General features: G+C 42.5%; 4 protein-coding genes across 29 annotated transcripts in view; 3 read left to right on the top strand and 1 right to left on the bottom strand.

The window, feature by feature from the left end:
* LOC6739755 (modifier of mdg4) overlaps positions 1–9,264 on the bottom strand; it is a 28,629-nt gene extending 19,365 nt beyond the window's left edge. For 21 of the 26 annotated variants that reach the window (XM_016172014.3, XM_016172035.3, XM_016172028.3 and 18 more), the window contains exons 1-4: positions 9,111–9,264; positions 8,600–8,857; positions 8,385–8,524; positions 6,794–7,640 (exon numbers count right to left, since the gene is read on the bottom strand). In XM_016172014.3, coding sequence (XP_016033703.1) covers positions 6,794–7,640; positions 8,385–8,524; positions 8,600–8,813 — 1,201 coding nt within the window. In that variant the 5' untranslated portion in view covers positions 8,814–8,857; positions 9,111–9,264. Of the gene's footprint in view, positions 1–1,742; positions 2,255–2,497; positions 2,806–2,896; positions 3,655–3,750; positions 4,637–6,793; positions 7,641–8,384; positions 8,525–8,599; positions 8,858–9,110 lie in introns of those variants that run through there. The other 5 variants (XR_001599809.2, XM_016172032.3, XM_016172033.2 and 2 more) reach the window with 5 other exon arrangements.
* Positions 95–1,032, top strand: LOC123327020. The gene has a single exon (XM_044923210.1). It carries the CDS (start codon positions 108–110, stop codon positions 552–554), a length of 447 nt encoding a protein of 148 aa, XP_044779145.1. The 5' UTR covers positions 95–107; the 3' UTR covers positions 555–1,032.
* On the top strand, positions 871–1,851 carry LOC6727195. The gene is made up of 2 exons (XM_016175805.3): positions 871–1,012; positions 1,145–1,851. Exons 1-2 carry the CDS (start codon positions 994–996, stop codon positions 1,408–1,410), a joined length of 285 nt encoding a protein of 94 aa, XP_016033704.2. The 5' UTR covers positions 871–993; the 3' UTR covers positions 1,411–1,851.
* Positions 9,265–10,935: 1,671 nt separating the features above from the next.
* On the top strand, positions 10,936–14,111 carry LOC6727192 (muscle-specific homeobox protein tinman). The gene is made up of 3 exons (XM_016175806.3): positions 10,936–11,546; positions 12,478–13,088; positions 13,510–14,111. The coding sequence occupies exons 1-3, from the start codon at positions 11,362–11,364 to the stop codon at positions 13,959–13,961; spliced, it is 1,248 nt and encodes a 415-aa protein (XP_016033680.1). The 5' UTR covers positions 10,936–11,361; the 3' UTR covers positions 13,962–14,111.
* Positions 14,112–17,128: the final 3,017 nt, after the last annotated feature.

The raw sequence follows: 17,128 nt of genomic DNA, 5'->3' as shown, positions 1-17,128 counted from the left end.
ACTCTAGCAAATAGCCCAGCAATTGACCATTTACTAATCACAATGTGTTCCTTTCTCCATCCACAGAAAGCAGCGTGGCGATCTACTCGGCAACATCCCGGGGACGAATGCAACTGATCTACGGCGGACAGCCATTCATCTTCGAGAAGACCCTGAAACTGTCTTCGGGGGAGGAGAAGCGCTTCTGGCGCTGCAATCAATGGTGGAACCAAAAGTGTCGCTCCCGCGTCTTCACCATCAACGACGTTGTCTGTCCGCTTAACCGATTCCACACGCACGAGGAGATCGTGCGGCGAAAGAAGCGAGTGCGCCGCGTGCCGCCGGTGGAGACGATTGCCAAGGTGGTTGCCACAACACCCAGGCATCCGCAGCATCAACAGCTAACCCAGCAGCAACAAGAAATTCAGCTGACCAGCGATGCAATTGCTGGAGCAATACTGGACGACGAATCCCCAGCTACAATCGATGTCAGCGAGCTGGGGATGCACCTGAAATACGAAGAAATCGTAGCGGATGTCACGGGCGCCACGCGAGTGGTCAGCCGTCGGAAGTGAAGATTGCTTTTTATTTTCTGACGAAAGATCGCAGATTCAGATTCCTTCTTTATCAAAACTCATGCTTTGAGTTTTCATTTTTGAACTTGCCACGTCGAAAACCAAAAGCCGAACAGTTTTGATGAATTTAAAAAGGCTAAACACAACCACTAGCCAATAAATAACATTTTTATTATTATTTAAGAACATATTTTTAAAGCTCTTTTTATTAAGCGTAACGAAACATATTCCAAGGTTTCCTTCCCCATTTGTATAATTTGATAAATACGTCATGATTTCCTTTGATATTTTGGAGTTGTTTAGAATAGAATCTGTTCCTTCTGTTATACCTTTGTTCAAACAAAATTAACTTAGCTTACTCCCATAATTATTAATACAAAACTGCGATTTAGAAGGCGGACAAGCTAGCAATTATGTTTCAGCTTATAAACAATTTATTATGTGTACATTTAATAAACGTAAGCCCCAAACAGTGCAATTGAATTGTTGTAGAACCTTCGAACTTTCTCCACAATCCACTTGAGATCCTCCTTTAAGCAAATATCACCGATTTACTAACGCACCGGGTCACATATCTATTCTCTTTTAAGGTGAATCCACCCAGTTCTTCTTCACCAAGGGTCAGCGCGAGTCGGTCAAACTCAACTACTGCGGTCATAGCTACGTCAAGTTCATGGAGAATGGCCGCGGCACCAAGTGGATCTGTGCCACGCGTTCCACCACCAAGTGCCGTGCTCGCATCCGTACCACCAAAAACAACTACCTGGAGGTACTGTATGCGTCCCACAACCACGGTTTTCCGCCACAGAAGAAGGATCGGGGTAGAGTCAGCCAAAGGACGGGATCCAAAATGTAACTAAGAGTGTAATGTGACTATAGCCAACTTCCCCTACTATGCCATTTCGATAGTTTACTAAACACTTGAAGCCTCCTCTAAAACAGCTTGACTTTGAAACTATATATTGAAAAAAAAGTGAGACAACCCCAACCAATTTGCTATCACCAACCCAATCCTAAACAAATGTGTTAGGGGTCATCTGTCTAATGGATGTAGCCATATTTCCTTCCATTGACCAAGCTCAAAGTTTGATAGATACTTAGATTGGCAAACAATATTTCCTATCTCCAAATCTGCAAGGAACAAAATATACTTACATGGACAGACTTTAAAAAACAAGTTCAACATAATGAGGGCCAAAAAAGTGTGCTAATGAAACACTTTATTTTTCATGCTTAAGTTCTCTTACATAAAGTGCATACTGTAAAATAGGAAATGAAGTTAAATTTTTCGAGAGGTTACGACATTTTATTTTTATTTTTTAACTTGTGTCTTTGAATTTGAACTTTCACCTTGACTCAGTCGATATCATCAATTCCTCACTTCACACAAGAGTGGAGTTCCTCGAAGCAGGGCTCGCACATCCAGTTGCTTCCAGGACATGTGTTGCACAGCGTGTTGATCCTCCTCAGGCCCGTCCTGTTCTTTTTGAGGCAGTTCACGCACTTTCCCTTCATGCGAGGCAATCCCACATACACAAAGTTGTGCTCGTTGGACGAGGTGCGAATGATGTTGTCCGGGTTCTTCAGGTTCAGCCTTCCAGCGGGCTCCAGTTTTATGATTGTGCCTAAAAATTTGTCATCCCGCACCTGCCGCACTTTTTGAATCGGTGCTATTTGTCGTGCAGCTTTAAAAATCAAACCTGTAATTTAAGAGGAGTAAAAATGTAATGATTTTCTTATGAATTTAAAGGGTATTAGAATAAAAATGTACCATTAAATAGTTTAAATAAACTATCGTTTGCTTATTTCATTTAATAAATGATTGATAATTTGTACACTGTTTTGTTCATTTATGCATTAAACTTTAATATTTAAACCGTATGTTTTTCCAATTGAACGTCAGTCTTGCAAACGGTATTCAAATGTCACATTTAAGTTTAAGATTAGAAGAAAGTATCAAACTAATTTTATAGATCTTCAGTTCTTAAGATTTAATAATCCTCTTTAGGAGGACAAGGTGGGCAATCGAGCACTCTGGGAACAAATGTTTTTAGTCGTTCTGGCGGCTTGTGATTGTGAAATCCTCGGATTGATTTTATTGACTTGATGTGGGTGGTCAGCGCCGAAGTGCAGTGCAACTTTTTGTACATGGAGCAGCGCCAGAAGGCCAGACATTTTCCAGGATTCCTGGAGTAACAGCTGAAAGTGAATCCCTCGTGGACTAGTTTTCCTCTATCGTCGTAGGTGAGAACTGAAAGAAAAGGATTCAATTAGTCAATGGAGACAGACACTACGCCTACTCTTCGATACCTCGCATCCTAATTGACCAGAACGAAGCTCGGTTACTTTCATGAGTTCAGATCTTTATTTCACATGATCACATAGCCGTCAAGGGAATGGAGCAACTGGATTTGAAAAGCATACAGAACTTAAAAAACCTTCATTGGTTAATCGAAATCAGGGGTCTTACAGCTATATTCACAATCTTATTCATTATACTTCAAATTAAACTCGGATTCATTCGCTTTCGACACTTCAAAATGCAAATTCGGGTAACTAGGATGAAAATACCGAAAATAAGTGTACATAGTCCACCTCCTGGATATGTACTTTTAATAGCTGTTACTTAGTAACTACATTGCACTGCCAAGACCAGTTGGATAGCCAATCTATTCGTGCATGAGCATCATGGAGGCGTGCATCAGTTCTTGATCTGTCAGCTGCAATGTGGCTGCATCGCTAGTCAACTGGTGTTCATCGATGAAATCCTGCTTCTGCTCCTGAAGCTGCAGCTGTGTGAAGCTGTGCATCCTGGAGAGCTTTCTTCCCGTGCCGATCGCTGCCATTTTGTTCCGCTGAATGATCTTGTCTATCTTCTCCGTGTGCGGCTGGTGGTTATGGAGTCCGCCCGTCACACTCTTGAGGCGACCGTTCTCCAGGACGCAGCGAGATCGACAGCGCATTTCATGCACCTTTTTGGAGTAGTTGTGGCAGCGCCAATACTGTTTGTTGCTCTTGCGACTGTGGCAGTTGTACATGTAGCCATTCAACACCAGGCACGGCGTCGACCAGGGGCTCTCTATGAAAACCAGCTCGTCATCTGAAAAGAAGACGTTTTTATCGTTAGTTCAGTTGTCTAAACTTAAGATATTTGGTTAATAACAATGGGGTTACCCAGTCCACAATGAGCTCCATCTTTTGTTTTGGTCTTAGTTTATTAGGAGCTAAGTATGAAATACGTTTACAGAACTCAGACAAGTTGCTTAAAATCTACTATCGAGTGGTTGGGTCGATTTCATTGGGCAAAATGGCCTTGAGCCTTGTGGAATTGTGGTATAACATATAAATATGTATTATCTATTACAGAGCTGGAAAGCATTTGGTTTTCAAAATAAGCCAAAATAATACCAGCTATGGCTTTCTTATCTTTACAAAGACTTTCCAACTGATTGACTGTAGATTGGTTAAAAACTCCCAAGTGAAATCGACTTCTTCCGTGGTTCGAGATAAATAATTAGCTTAGGTGCTAGCTGATAACTCCTAGGAGTCACTCCCTTCCCTCTTCAGCAGGGATCGATGCTTGGCCTCCTCTGTCCGCCACCTGCCAACCCGTTGCCGATCCCGGACCCGCTCCTCTGCATGCCGCTCCTCCTCATACAACTCCTCCTCAGCGGCGTCCACAAGGGCCTGCATCTCAATCTCGGTAGCCTCGGCAGCGGGCAGGAACAACTTGCAGTCCTTGCCGTCCTTAGCGGTCACAATGATGTTGCTGCTGCCCAGATACTGTGATATTTTCGGGTTCGACGTGCATATCTCTATGTACTCCTCCAGCTCCTGCTCCACCTTATACAGTTGTCGCTGGCCAATCCTCGAGGCGTGGGACTCATGATTGTGCTGACGCCGCGCGTCGATGAAGTGTCCGTCGCGGGTGATGACCACTGCCTTGCAGCGCAACTTGAGCACATCCGCACAGCGCCAGGTCGTCTGTCCATTGGCCTGGGTGAGCTTCTTGTTGTAGATGTAGTTGCGGAACACCAGCTGGGCGTTCTTCTTCTGGCTGCGAATGAAACTGATCTCCGTATCTGCGAGAGTGGAGGGAAACCGAAAGCATAGGGGCGATAAGAAGGCGGGTAAGTTGATTTAGTGGGCATAATATAAATGACAGTCTTTAAATGATCTAGTTGCTATTCTAGTGAATATATGTACACATATGGCTTAAGCGCTAAGTTAGGATCGGCGAAATAAAACAACGTTTAGTTTAGACTTTGGCTTTAAGCAGTTTATTCGCTCACAGTGAACCGGAGGACCCTTGGGTTGGCTAATATAATACTTACCAAAATGCGGCGGGGTTGCATTTTTCAACTTACGGTAGCATTTGCATCTCTTGGCTTTCAAATGAGCACTATCACAGATTATCAAAAGGGTGGACACACGGAGGCGTTGCCCTCGTTACCAGCCCCATCACTTTAAATACTAAATTAATACACCACGCACACCGTCACAAGCTGAAAATAATTAATTGTGAACAAATAGGCCGTGTAATTCGGATGCAATAAAATAACAAAACAAATTGGCTTGCATTTTTTTATGAATCTGCACGGCGTTGCCACATTACCGAAGGTCCAGGGGTGCATATTCAATTAGGGTTTCCAGGAGTGGCAACACCGCCCTCAAACTCCACGAAATGGCAACTCTGCATTTAATAAAATTTAAATTCTTTATTTTTTCACACATTAACAAATAGAACGTTGGCTGACCGGAACTAATTAAGTCTTACTCTAAATATTACTGCCTAAATATCAATTTCTTTAATATGATCTTTGTAAATTACTTAGATATTAAGAATCGTTTAAATTGATACCGATTAGATTAAGTTGCCTAAGAAGGGTACTAGTACGCTAGTCAATTAAATTAAATTTCGTTTAATACAAAAAAAAAACGTATTCTGTGGATAATCCATAAATATGATCGATGTATAAATAACCAGACTAGGCACACAAAATATGAATTACAAAAAACGCACGATTAAAACGGTAATCTAAAATCTCGAAATTTCCTTAAATACACTAACCAAATGTGCATTTTTTTTTTTTTTTTGGGGTTTCAGGTTACCGCGACATCCGTAAAATATCAAATAACATTCAACGCGTATTCCTAAATTTATTATATGTATTACACTGAAAGAATATCAAATGAAATGTGGCTCAAAAGAACAATTCGAAACAAAATAAACACGCAAAAATGTCCCATACCAAAAAAGAAAAAAAAAAAAACACTCAAATGGAACTGAATCTACTTTGGACGAACAAATAAATTCCTCTTCGATGATAACGTTTATAGAAAGTCTCCCTACATGTACATATACTGAATATCGTCTTTTTTTTGTCCACTAACCAATTTGAATCGATTCAGATTAAGAAAGGAACCTTTTACTATAACACAACGTTGTATTGTATTATAAATATAACCTTCTAAGACTCGGCAATCAATGCCGTTGCTGGATTTGCATCAGCAAGCTTTTACGTTGCTTGAACAAATCCAGACAACATCTTTAAATACGAGTTTGAAAACATAAACAACAACAAACCCCAGTAGACTTAGCATCATCAGAGGATCATTATTTAAACAGAAGTGCGCTTGCCCAAATAATAACCCCCTGATCATGTAAGATCGCCAACTCCAATTACTCGCTTTGCTTAGTCAAATAAACAATTACAAATGCCTGGAAATGTTGGAAAAATATATGGATAGGTGGTTTCAAGAGTGCCGGGGTATTACCTTGAGTAGTTGCAGCTCTTCACGGGTTCGGCTCCACGTTGACATCGGATATCCGTAGTAGCAGCTTCTTCAAATTTCATCACTCTACTCACCTTTTAACTGAATAAGTGTAAAACCGCGTGATCTGCGTCCAGCATTTAACAAATATGCATCGGACAGCAGATCTGCCTAGTGCTCTTTGTCGCTTCGAAATAGAACACAGGCCCGTAAACTATTCATTAACTAATTGCCAGCGAAGTACAGCTTAAGTTTGTTTAAAACAAATTTAAGCACACTTTGCCGGACTCTAAAAGGACATGATCCGCTTGCGACTTGGAATGTGTTCAAGTTTAGAATACATATGTGATCTTTAAGGGAGGAATCGTTTTAAACGTGTTTGCATTTCGCAAGCGGTTAATGTCCTTTAAATACTGCTTATACCTATTGGCCTCTGGCCATGTATGCTTTGGAATTCAACCAACCTTGAGCCTCTGTGTTGCCCTGATCCCCGCTGGTGTCGACAAACGATGATTCACTGTAGTTCTGGGACTGTTGCTTGACCACCGCCTTGGAAGTGGTCGCAGTCACTCCGCCACCGCTCGTATTTGCCGCAGTTTGGTTGCCAGCATCCTCGTTTTCCGTGAAGTAGCTGTCGTCGTAGCGCATGTCTCCGTAAGTATCGTCCTCCACATAGGTTCCCTCGGCATCGCCGGCAGCGTCGCCATGGTCCTCAGAGTAGTCAGGTTCAGATTTCGTGGGCAATTCCATGGGGAGATCAATGTACTCGGCTTCCTCCTGACGAACCTGCTGCGGCGATTGCTGGTGGAGTTTTGCTTCTGCCGCAGAGACCACGGAGGTCTGCACGGTGATCTGTTGCGGCACAAGTTGGGCGGTTGTCGTGGTTCCAGTTTCAGTGGTCGAGTCGAGAGGGTCCATAACATTAGCGGAGGTGCTTGTCTTGGAGCGCTTCACGCCGGCGCTCGAGGAGGCGGGGGTCAGGGAGGAGCGCTGGGCAGAGCGTTTGTTTGTCGACACCAGCGTCGCCGTCGTCGTGGTTCCCGTCTGCAGCTGCTGCGATTGGATCTGCTGCGCCGCCTGCTGCGGCTGTTGTACAATGGTGGCTTGGGGTGCGGCCGTGGTCTGGATGACGATCTGGGTGGTGCCCTGTTTCTCGTCGCCCAGGCCGTCGTCCACGGTCTCGATCTTATAGCGGGCGGAGGCGCGCGGCTGCTGGCGCTGCACTCGCTGAGCCGGTATTTGCTGTTGTTGTACATGAGGTGCTGCTGGCGGCGGGCTGGATTCCTGCGGCGGCTGAGGCGCAGGATCGTTCTGAAGAAAAAAATTTGTTTTTTAATTAATAACATATATTTTAGGAATAAGTGAAAAGATATTTTGTATGTTCTAGCACCTCATTACAAATGAACAATGGTCAAAACTTAATAAACTTTAAAAAGTATCTGGATTTTATAAAACTGACGATTTCAAAACAATTGTATACGTTGAAAAGAAATATTCCGATTGAATGGAATTTGCGAAGTAATAAGAAATCTAGTCATCAATTAGTAAAGAATGCTTTCTTTTAAATATTTTCTAATTATTGAATTGGCAAATTAATACATATTTTAGTTCTCAAGCCTGTTTCTTTTAGTACAGCTGCACTAAAATTGATTAGGAAATAGAGTTGCAAATACGTTCACTTTAGTCGAAAACATTAAGTTATATTTCCCAATTTAAAAGATTTAAGTTGCAATAGTGCACAAATTAATGTTTATACTTTGGCATCGAATTCGCTGCGAGACAAAAACAACCACTCCAACTTGCCGCTGTCTTGCGAGCCAGAGCAAGACAAACGCTGCGCGCATAGCCCCTGCAGTTGTCTCTCTCTGGCACGCGTGCCTTTTGGCATTTCGTTTGCGAGAAATTTCTCGGTACAGTCAAACCACGCGCTCTTATACAGACGCCAGCCATAGCGTGTGTATGTATTGAGCGCGAAAGGCGATGCGCTGGTTGCGTTGTTGTTGCTCGATTCGATATACCAGTATATCACGCACACAAATGTATACATATACTCACATCCGTTAGCCCCTTGATTTGCAGCGATTCCGCGGTACTAATAAACGCGGGCAGGGCGTCCTGCTTCACGTTGACCTCGCCGCAGTACATGAACTGGATGAGGTCCTTCAGCGCCGAGTGGCTGACGTTGTTCAGGAATACTGCAAGATAGGCGAAGAGAGTATAAGGTCAAAAATCACGTAGAGCTACAGATCTGAGCTGAGGGGTAAACTCACCGATAGCATGGGTGTTCGACGGCATCTGAGTGAACATCTTGCGGAAGAAGGGCGAGCAGACGGATAACACCAATCGGTGGGCCTTCACTATTTGGCCCTCGGCGGCAAGCGAGACGTCCACCAGGTCGCCACGGCATAGCGACTCGTGGAAGCCGGCCGACAAATTCGTGTTGAAGTTGTTCCAGCACAAGCTGAATTGCTCGTCGTCCGCCATCTTGGACGAAAATCAATACTTTTCTGTATCTATGCGTTTGTTGGCTGCAGGCGAAAAAGTGCAATGCGCGTTTAATACTCAATACTGCAACTAACTAAAACATTGTTTACAGCAGCCAGAAGCGAGTGCCGAAAAATGGCAAAGGCACACACAAAAAAGAATGCACCGCAGCCAAAAAAAAACTGGGAAATTTTCACGCGTCTGTCTGTGTGTGTGTGTGCGTCTGTGTAAATTACATTTATATCACTTTATGACCGCAACCTACTGTGTATATTTACTTGGAGCGCCATTACTCACCTCTTGCTTAAATATTTTTCCAATAAAATAACTAACTAAAGCCAGAGTTTTTTGCTCTCGCGGACGACACAGAAAACGCGTCCGTTTCCTTTGCCGTGAAAATTAGAAGTGTTACCAGGCGACGAGATTGCTGGCGATGGCAAAACAAAAAGTGACAATATATCGATGGCTTAAAATATTTATATCGAAATACTTTTATGAATATTGATAGTTGATGTGATTTGATATTTTTTGAAAAATCACATAATTAAATTCATAACTTTTTGAAAACTTGTACCATATTAATAAATAGTTTACATATGCTGTAGGATTTTATTTTGCCGGTGTGTGAGAAAAAGTGGTAGGTGGCAGACCAAGATAATAACGGCCTAAGTATGTAAACGATTTTAATGTTTTCCTATTTAAAACATAGCTTTGTTGCGAACCGTGTATCTTAATGTTACATTTATTTGAAATATACCAAAACAAAAATAGAAATGATCGAGTTTAAAAACTAGTAACGATCGCACCTTCTACAGACAGAAGATACGCCATTAATTACATTAGATAACTAACATTTATTCAGTTCGGACGCTTTAATAAATAATTTCGAAATATGTTGAAAAGGCGTAACGAATAACTAATAGGGATGTTTTAATTCTTTTGATCACAATGGTTATACTATTTCATAATCCTGCCTATTTTTAACAATACTTATATCAAACTTTATTTACTATTGAAAAATAAACAAACTACTCCACGAAATGCGAAAACACAACTAGAATAAAAGTCATCAGATAAACAGATTTAAATTCTCCTCTTTTTTAAACTGGGACTTGTGGAATTCATTTTAAATAAGTTTATAAGCTAATTTTTCTTAAAATTTGTACATACTCTTATGGAGCGCATCGTCACTACGTGGACCGCCTGAACAAGGGCACACAATTTTTTGCAAAAAAATGTGACTTAATAGGAATCTAAGAGAATGCAAATATTCGTTAAAAATTGCTTTAACATACCACACAAAATATGTTCATACGCACTTATTTGCATACATATGTGAACACGTTTGTGTGCAATGCCAAATGTTAAATGTTGAAATATAAAAAACCTATTGTACATATTCGAAATATGAAAAGTCAGTTAAAATCAAAATGAGTTTTAAAATTAAGTTATTCATCCCATAAAGGCGAGATGTTATTAAAAATGCTGATCTGTTTAGTTGGAAGAGAGATTACTTCACATATACATACATGTTTTTCATACTTATTAATTTATAACAGTTTTAAGTGAATCAAACAATAACATATTAGAGCGTAACGTTTAAATAAACATATTCCTTACGATTCTGTTATTTGTTAGCTTAGTACACTCTTAAAATCAAGTGTGCGAAAATCTGCACTTGAGCGCCACTTGACAACCGTTTTATACACAAGACGAGCGGACAAACGTAAATACATGGGGACTATAAAACTTAAGGACTTTACGATAATAAATACGGATACTTAAGCTCAAGTAGCGACACAAAATCTGCATAAAGTGGCTGCGAACAAACAACTAATAACAACGGGGAGCAGTTGGAGGAGTCAGTTGTTGAATCTGATAGTCAGGTACAATGTGTGCGATTGTGCAAAGATACTTTCATACATGCATACAAGCATACATGTTTGGATTTAGTGATGCGCAGAACTAACAATATATTTTTAATACCATATATATTCTTAAGCTATTATATTTACACTTGGGATATCAATTACCGATTTATTAACGTAATTTAGTTTCTATATTTGGATACATATTTTATAAACCTCGTTATAAACCTATGACAACCTCACACATCTCTAGTGCAGAAGAGCAACCGAAGAGCGAGATGCCGCACTCGCATTCCGATGCTGTGCTGTGATTGGCTCCGGGGCGGCCATTTTGCCCGTATGCTCTGTTCGCTCACACACAACCAAAAACACAGCGGCATGAGGCGGTCTGGGGTGAAAGGAGTACGCGTTCAGTACCAAAATCGAGCTGACAAATTGCAGACACGGTCGAGTGCGCATCGGAACAGCGCTTTTCGGCTTACGGGTTACGGACTACGGATTGCCGATTACGGGCTTCGACTCACTTACGGTTGCGCTAACGGTTGCGTGGAGTGTTTGCTTGATTACCCGACTAGCAAGATTCCAGTTCAAGTGTCGCAAGTTCAAGTGCGATTTGGCAAATTGTTGGACTTATTTAAATCGAAGTGCTTCTCAAGTGGCCAAGTGATCGCACTGCGAGGATGTTGCAGCACCACCAGCAGCAGGCTCAATCGGGTGGCTACTACGATCACTACACTCAGTCCCCCAGTCCGGGCAGCCTGACGAACGCGGATGCCCTGAACACCACTCCGTTTTCGGTCAAGGATATCCTGAACATGGTCAACCAAACGGAGGCCTACGAAGGTTCCTACGGGCATATCGATGGGTAAGCTTGGAAGTTTTGAATCGATTATACATAAAGGGTCAAAAGCAACCAAAATCATGTGTCACTGCGGAGTGGACCAATACCAATAGGTACTTCGGTCTATATATTACCAAAAGCAAATTCAACTTAATCGAATCACTGCACATATATGATATATATTTTTTATACCGGATAACTGGCTAAATTGCAAGGATTTAGAAAGGATTTAAGAAGGTATCTGTGCAGTTCAGAGAGTTTAAAACCACTGACCAACTGTTAGTTGAGCCATTTTTAGCTATCAACTGGCATACATGGACGTTTCCGCCACTTCTACCTGTCAGTGACTTCTTCTCGAAGACAGCGCCCTTCCCCGTCCCGCTCGCTTTTATTTATTTTTATTTAATAGGGCTCCATAGGAAAATTAATTTCTACCAATTTTCCAACGAAAGATAATATTTTGATAACCTTCCGCCGAGACGTAGCAGAAGAAATCCTATGAAAACACATAGAAAGCATGAATTGCAAATAGGATCTGGGATCGCAGAGCGTCGAGCGTTGAGCGTTGAGCTCGAGGCTTTGACAAATCATCGTTATTTGTACAAGAGGCCGAAGACAAAGACGAGGAGACACAGTGTTAACAATAAGAACAACAACGTCCGAGGCAGGCAGTCGGGAGTCACGGCGATCGCTTGTCCGCCCGATCCTTTCTGGGCTGGTCAACATGTGTGATTCGCATGTGTGGACCGCCGCACAGGGGCGTCCTTAATTGCCTGATGAGCCATGAAATGATGTCACCATGGATCCTGTCGCGCCAGCAGGAAGTGGGCAAAAAGTCCTCGGCCCGGCTCCCCGGGCTGTGTCCTCCGTGATGCAACATATGGCGGCCATATACGAGACTGTGTGTTGCCCCGTTTCTAACCTTGCGCTTTTCCATTTTCCTGCTTTCCCGCAGCGCGGCGACTGCCTCGGCGCTCTTCGGCGCCGGTGAGTACCAGCATCCCCACCAGTACCTCAACCACCAGCAGCATCAGCAATCCGAGCTGCCGATTCCGCAGCAGCAACTGCATCACCAGCACTTGGACGATGGCACCACCACATCGTCGTCCCTATCGCCGCTCTTGCCACCCCCGCCGCACCAGCTATACGGCGGATACCAGGACTACGGTATGCCCGCCCACATGTTCCAGCACCATCACGGACATCCCCATCAGAGTTTCCAGCACTCCGCCTCGGCCTACAATATGTCCGCCTCACAGTTCTACGCCGGCGCCTCTGCCACGGCCTACCAGACCCCCGCCACCTACAACTACAACTACGCCGGATCTGGTGAGGTGTACGGCGGAGCCACGCCCTCGGCGGTGGGCATCAAGAGCGAGTACATACCCACGCCCTACGTCACGCCCTCGCCCACCCTGGACCTCAACAGCTCCGCTGAGGTGGACAGCCTGCAAGCTCCGACGCAGAAGCTGTGCGTCAATCCTCTGTCGCAGCGCCTCATGGAGACAGCTAGCAACTCGTCCTCCCTAAGAAGCATCTACGGTGCAGATGAGGGCGCCAAAAAAAGTGAGTATCTTCAACGCAAACTTGTTTAATGGAGAAGTGGATCTAGGAAAGTGTATGGATGTTAATAATGTATTTCGGAATACATACATAGGAGGGGTGTCTTCGGATATTAAAAATGAGGATAATGAGCTAATAAAACAAATTCGTTGTTCACCTCTTTTAAAACTTAACATTTTTTAAAGTTCAAAGATAGTTCCCATTTCATTCAAATTAACGCCAAGTAAAAAAATTTTTATTACAAAATTAAAAATTAAAATTAAATATTTAATTAAATTAAACATCAAAGTGTTTAAGGATTGAAAGATGATTTAAGGGCGAACTAGTTATGGTAAAACATCGTTTGAATATTATCCTAAACTAGTGCCTAAACTATTTCTAACTATTATATTCTACTATATTCTCGATATTTTTCATCTTTCAGAGGATAACAGCCAGGTGACCTCCTCGCGTTCCGAGCTGCGAAAAAACAGCGTCAGTGGGAACAGCAACCCCGGGAGCAACAGTGGTTCGACCAAGCCCCGGATGAAGCGAAAGCCTCGCGTGCTCTTTTCCCAGGCACAGGTCCTGGAGCTGGAGTGTCGCTTTCGGCTGAAAAAGTATCTGACGGGTGCGGAGCGCGAGATAATCGCCCAGAAGCTCAACCTGTCGGCCACCCAGGTGAAGATTTGGTTCCAGAATCGCCGCTACAAATCGAAACGTGGCGATATCGACTGCGAGGGCATCGCCAAGCACCTGAAGTTGAAGTCCGAGCCCCTGGACTCACCCACTTCTCTGCCCCCGCCGATTCCCAACCACGTGATGTGGCCCCCAACCATGCAGCAGTCGCAGCAGCAGCAGCATCATGCACAGCAGCAACAGATGCAGCACATGTAGTGGGCATCTCGCAGGACGAAGGATTCGAGTCTCTAATTTATTGCAGTTTCAAGCAGAATATATGTTGTAGTGTAAGGAAAACGCCTCATAGCTCTAGTTCTTTGTTTTATGTATATATTGGACAATAAATAAAGCTTAAGACCAACCAGTTCAGACAATATATTCTATTCTTATGGATTTCTGTATGCAGTGAACATGGGTTTGATTTTTGGAACTTGTTGGGAAACTTTCAAAAATTAGTTTTATGTATGGATGTAAAAAGTGATCTTCTATCCTTATAAATAGAGATAGATTTTTATCAGGGACTAATTTCATCAATTATAAGAAGTAAATATTGAAAGGTTTTTGATTCGCATCCTTTTGTATCTTGCAGACTCAATACAGTACATCCCATTTCAGCTGAAGATCAATCGGAATTTTTGCTTGGCCTGTCGTATAAACTTACACCACGGAATCCCATGACTCCTTGCTCTGGCGCACTCGTATTTATATCTTCATGAACAGCTTTCGATCGGCCACCGATCCATTAGGCACCGCATCTGCGTATAATTGCCGCCGATCGCCGCATAAATCAATTTTATCGGAGCGAGCGATCAGTTTTATGAAAAACGAATTCGAAGGCGAATGAAAACACCACAATTTCCGCTTTATTGGAAATGGAAATGTTTTCCCTTTTCTGCTTTTCGCAGGGATTCCCGGGGAGGGGGAAAGGGGAAGTGCGTTGGCGGCAGACATTACAAAGGTTGCATTTATGAAACGTTTAAGTGGCATCAATGCAACTGTAAAACGTTTCCCTGCCTCCCCAGATACAGATACTCTCGTTCAGATACGAAGTGCAGGGCACAGAAAACCGTTCCTCCTCGGCATTTTATGACAGCCATCGGGCAAAGGCTAATATTTCATTGGGGGCTTGAGTCTGGTGGTGGATCAGTGGTGTCGGTGGTGTTGTGGCAGTGGCATATCAATTACTCCACAAACACATGCCAGGGGTCATCGGGTGAACGGGGGGTTGCAGCCACAGACCAACAAGTGCAGCTGATCACACTTTCGGTTGAGTTTCCTCATTTCTGACAGCCGGAGCTTCTGGGGTCAGCCGTCGGATGGATATTCCGACTCCGATTCTGTTTACTTGGGTTAAGTGTCAATCACTGGGATCACGGATTAGCTCAACTGCACGCACTGAATATAATTAATTTAAGTTGGCTTCCAGTGTGAGAAATCATATAGTTATGTGAGGGAACTTTGTAAATGATATTAAAAATGATTTGAAACTATAACTATACTAATCAACCATAAACCTTTACATTGCATAATGGTTAAAACATCTTGGCAACCTTCGAATGCATTGAAAATATATCACTCTTGCATTTTTGATCCTTTGACTCGGAAAATTAACTGACAATTTATTACCAACCATATGCGTTTAATTTCATTATTACTTGCCGAGTTGATTTGACATTAGAGGGTATCTGACAATCGACTATGTTTGTCAGGCTCTTAGAATATTTATACGTACCGAATAAATGTGCTATTAATAAGTATTACTTGTTTTGGAAATCCTTATCCTTAAGCCAAAACATTTCTATATTACATTTGCAAGAAAAATTCTTAGACTTGCGATAAGCCTCCTCCTAAAGATTGCCATTCCTCTCAGCTTCCAGTTTTCCAAAGGAGGAGTCCGTGGAGTTGCCAACAAAACGCCCTCGCAGGCGGAGAATAATGCATGTCAAGTGGCACTAAACATGACCTAATGGACCACACTGACCAGCCACGCCCCGTCGCGTAGGCGGAATATGAATATGCGACCCATAAACAATTACGGTCTCGTCTTTCAATGTCGGCGGCAATGTTGCGGCGACGTTTGCCCCTTCGTCGAGGATCTGGGACCCCGGTCTAGAGTCTAGACCGGCGCAGCTCTCAAGTGGAGAATTTGTCATTCCCATATATCACACGAAGGATCGGGGAGTTGGCGATAAGCCAGGATAGAGTTCGCCCTGGAGCGCCGTTTAATTCATGTACCGTTAGAGGATCAAAGGTTCAAGAGCCGCTGTCGCAGCTGCGGGACTCCCACCCCCTTCACCACACAGCCCCATTACGCACTTTCCCCTTTCTCCCGATTGCTTTCACTACTCTCGTTGGCATTTCCTCAATGTCAGGCCGCCAAAGCAGGCGTAAGGTAAGCAAATTAAGATTTATTAACAACAATAAATAAACAGTATGAAAACGCTACAATGGCAGCAGCTCAATCGGTGGTTTTGGGTCCAATACAGTTTCCCATTTTCCGCTGTCTTTGAATAATGCCGCCAGATCAATTGCGTAATTATATCCTGAGCTCATACTAAATATTTATGCAATCCCGGAAGCTGTGAATTATAAGGCGATAGTGTTACTTCTTTATTATTCTTACTTTTTTGAATATATAATTCTTAAACACAAAGTTAATTTTTAAATATATTCTTCCTTTAAATTTAAATTAGTATTTTATATTATATAGTATATTAGTGATATAATTATTTTATGTATTTTAATAACATTAAAGAACTAGAAAGTATAAAAACTAGAAGATACATTTTATTCAAATGTTTTTCTCGATTACTCTTATTCTAGCTATATATATGATACACGACTTAGATTACCTGGATTGAAACTTTGGCATCTGCATTTCAAGTTTCTGACTAAAATCAATATACCACCTTAAAGAGTATAAATATAATGGGATAAATTTCAGAATATAATGGTTTCCTTCTTTATTTTTGTAAATCAATATGGTTAGTTCCACGTAATTGTAACAGGTTCATTCAGGGGTATCTTGTAGCCGACCCTTCACGTTCCGCGTCTTTTTACTTAGCCTTTTCGCCTTTCACTCTTGCTGTCACTGCCACAGATCCAGATCCAGATCCATGCTGTCAAGTGGATGGCGGAGTGACTCCGGCACAGTCGCTTCATAAAAGCCTTTGACATTTTATCGGAAAATCCATCGAGTCGCTGTGTACATTTTTATTTGATGTGCGCATAAAATTGCGATCTCGTTTTACATTTGCTCCGCCGACGCGCCCAAGTTCTGGGTGTCTCTGCTTTATTTCCATCGGTTTATGGCTTTGTGCGGTTTCAAGTGGAAAATTGTGACAATTATATTCAAATTAATTGAGTAATTGCATTCGGAATCC

This window comes from Drosophila simulans, chromosome 3R (assembly GCF_016746395.2).
Source record: "Drosophila simulans strain w501 chromosome 3R, Prin_Dsim_3.1, whole genome shotgun sequence".
Taxonomy (NCBI): Eukaryota; Metazoa; Arthropoda; class Insecta; order Diptera; family Drosophilidae; genus Drosophila; species Drosophila simulans.
The sequence above is the reverse complement of the archived record's forward strand: the minus strand, read 5'-3'. Positions and strand labels throughout refer to the sequence as shown.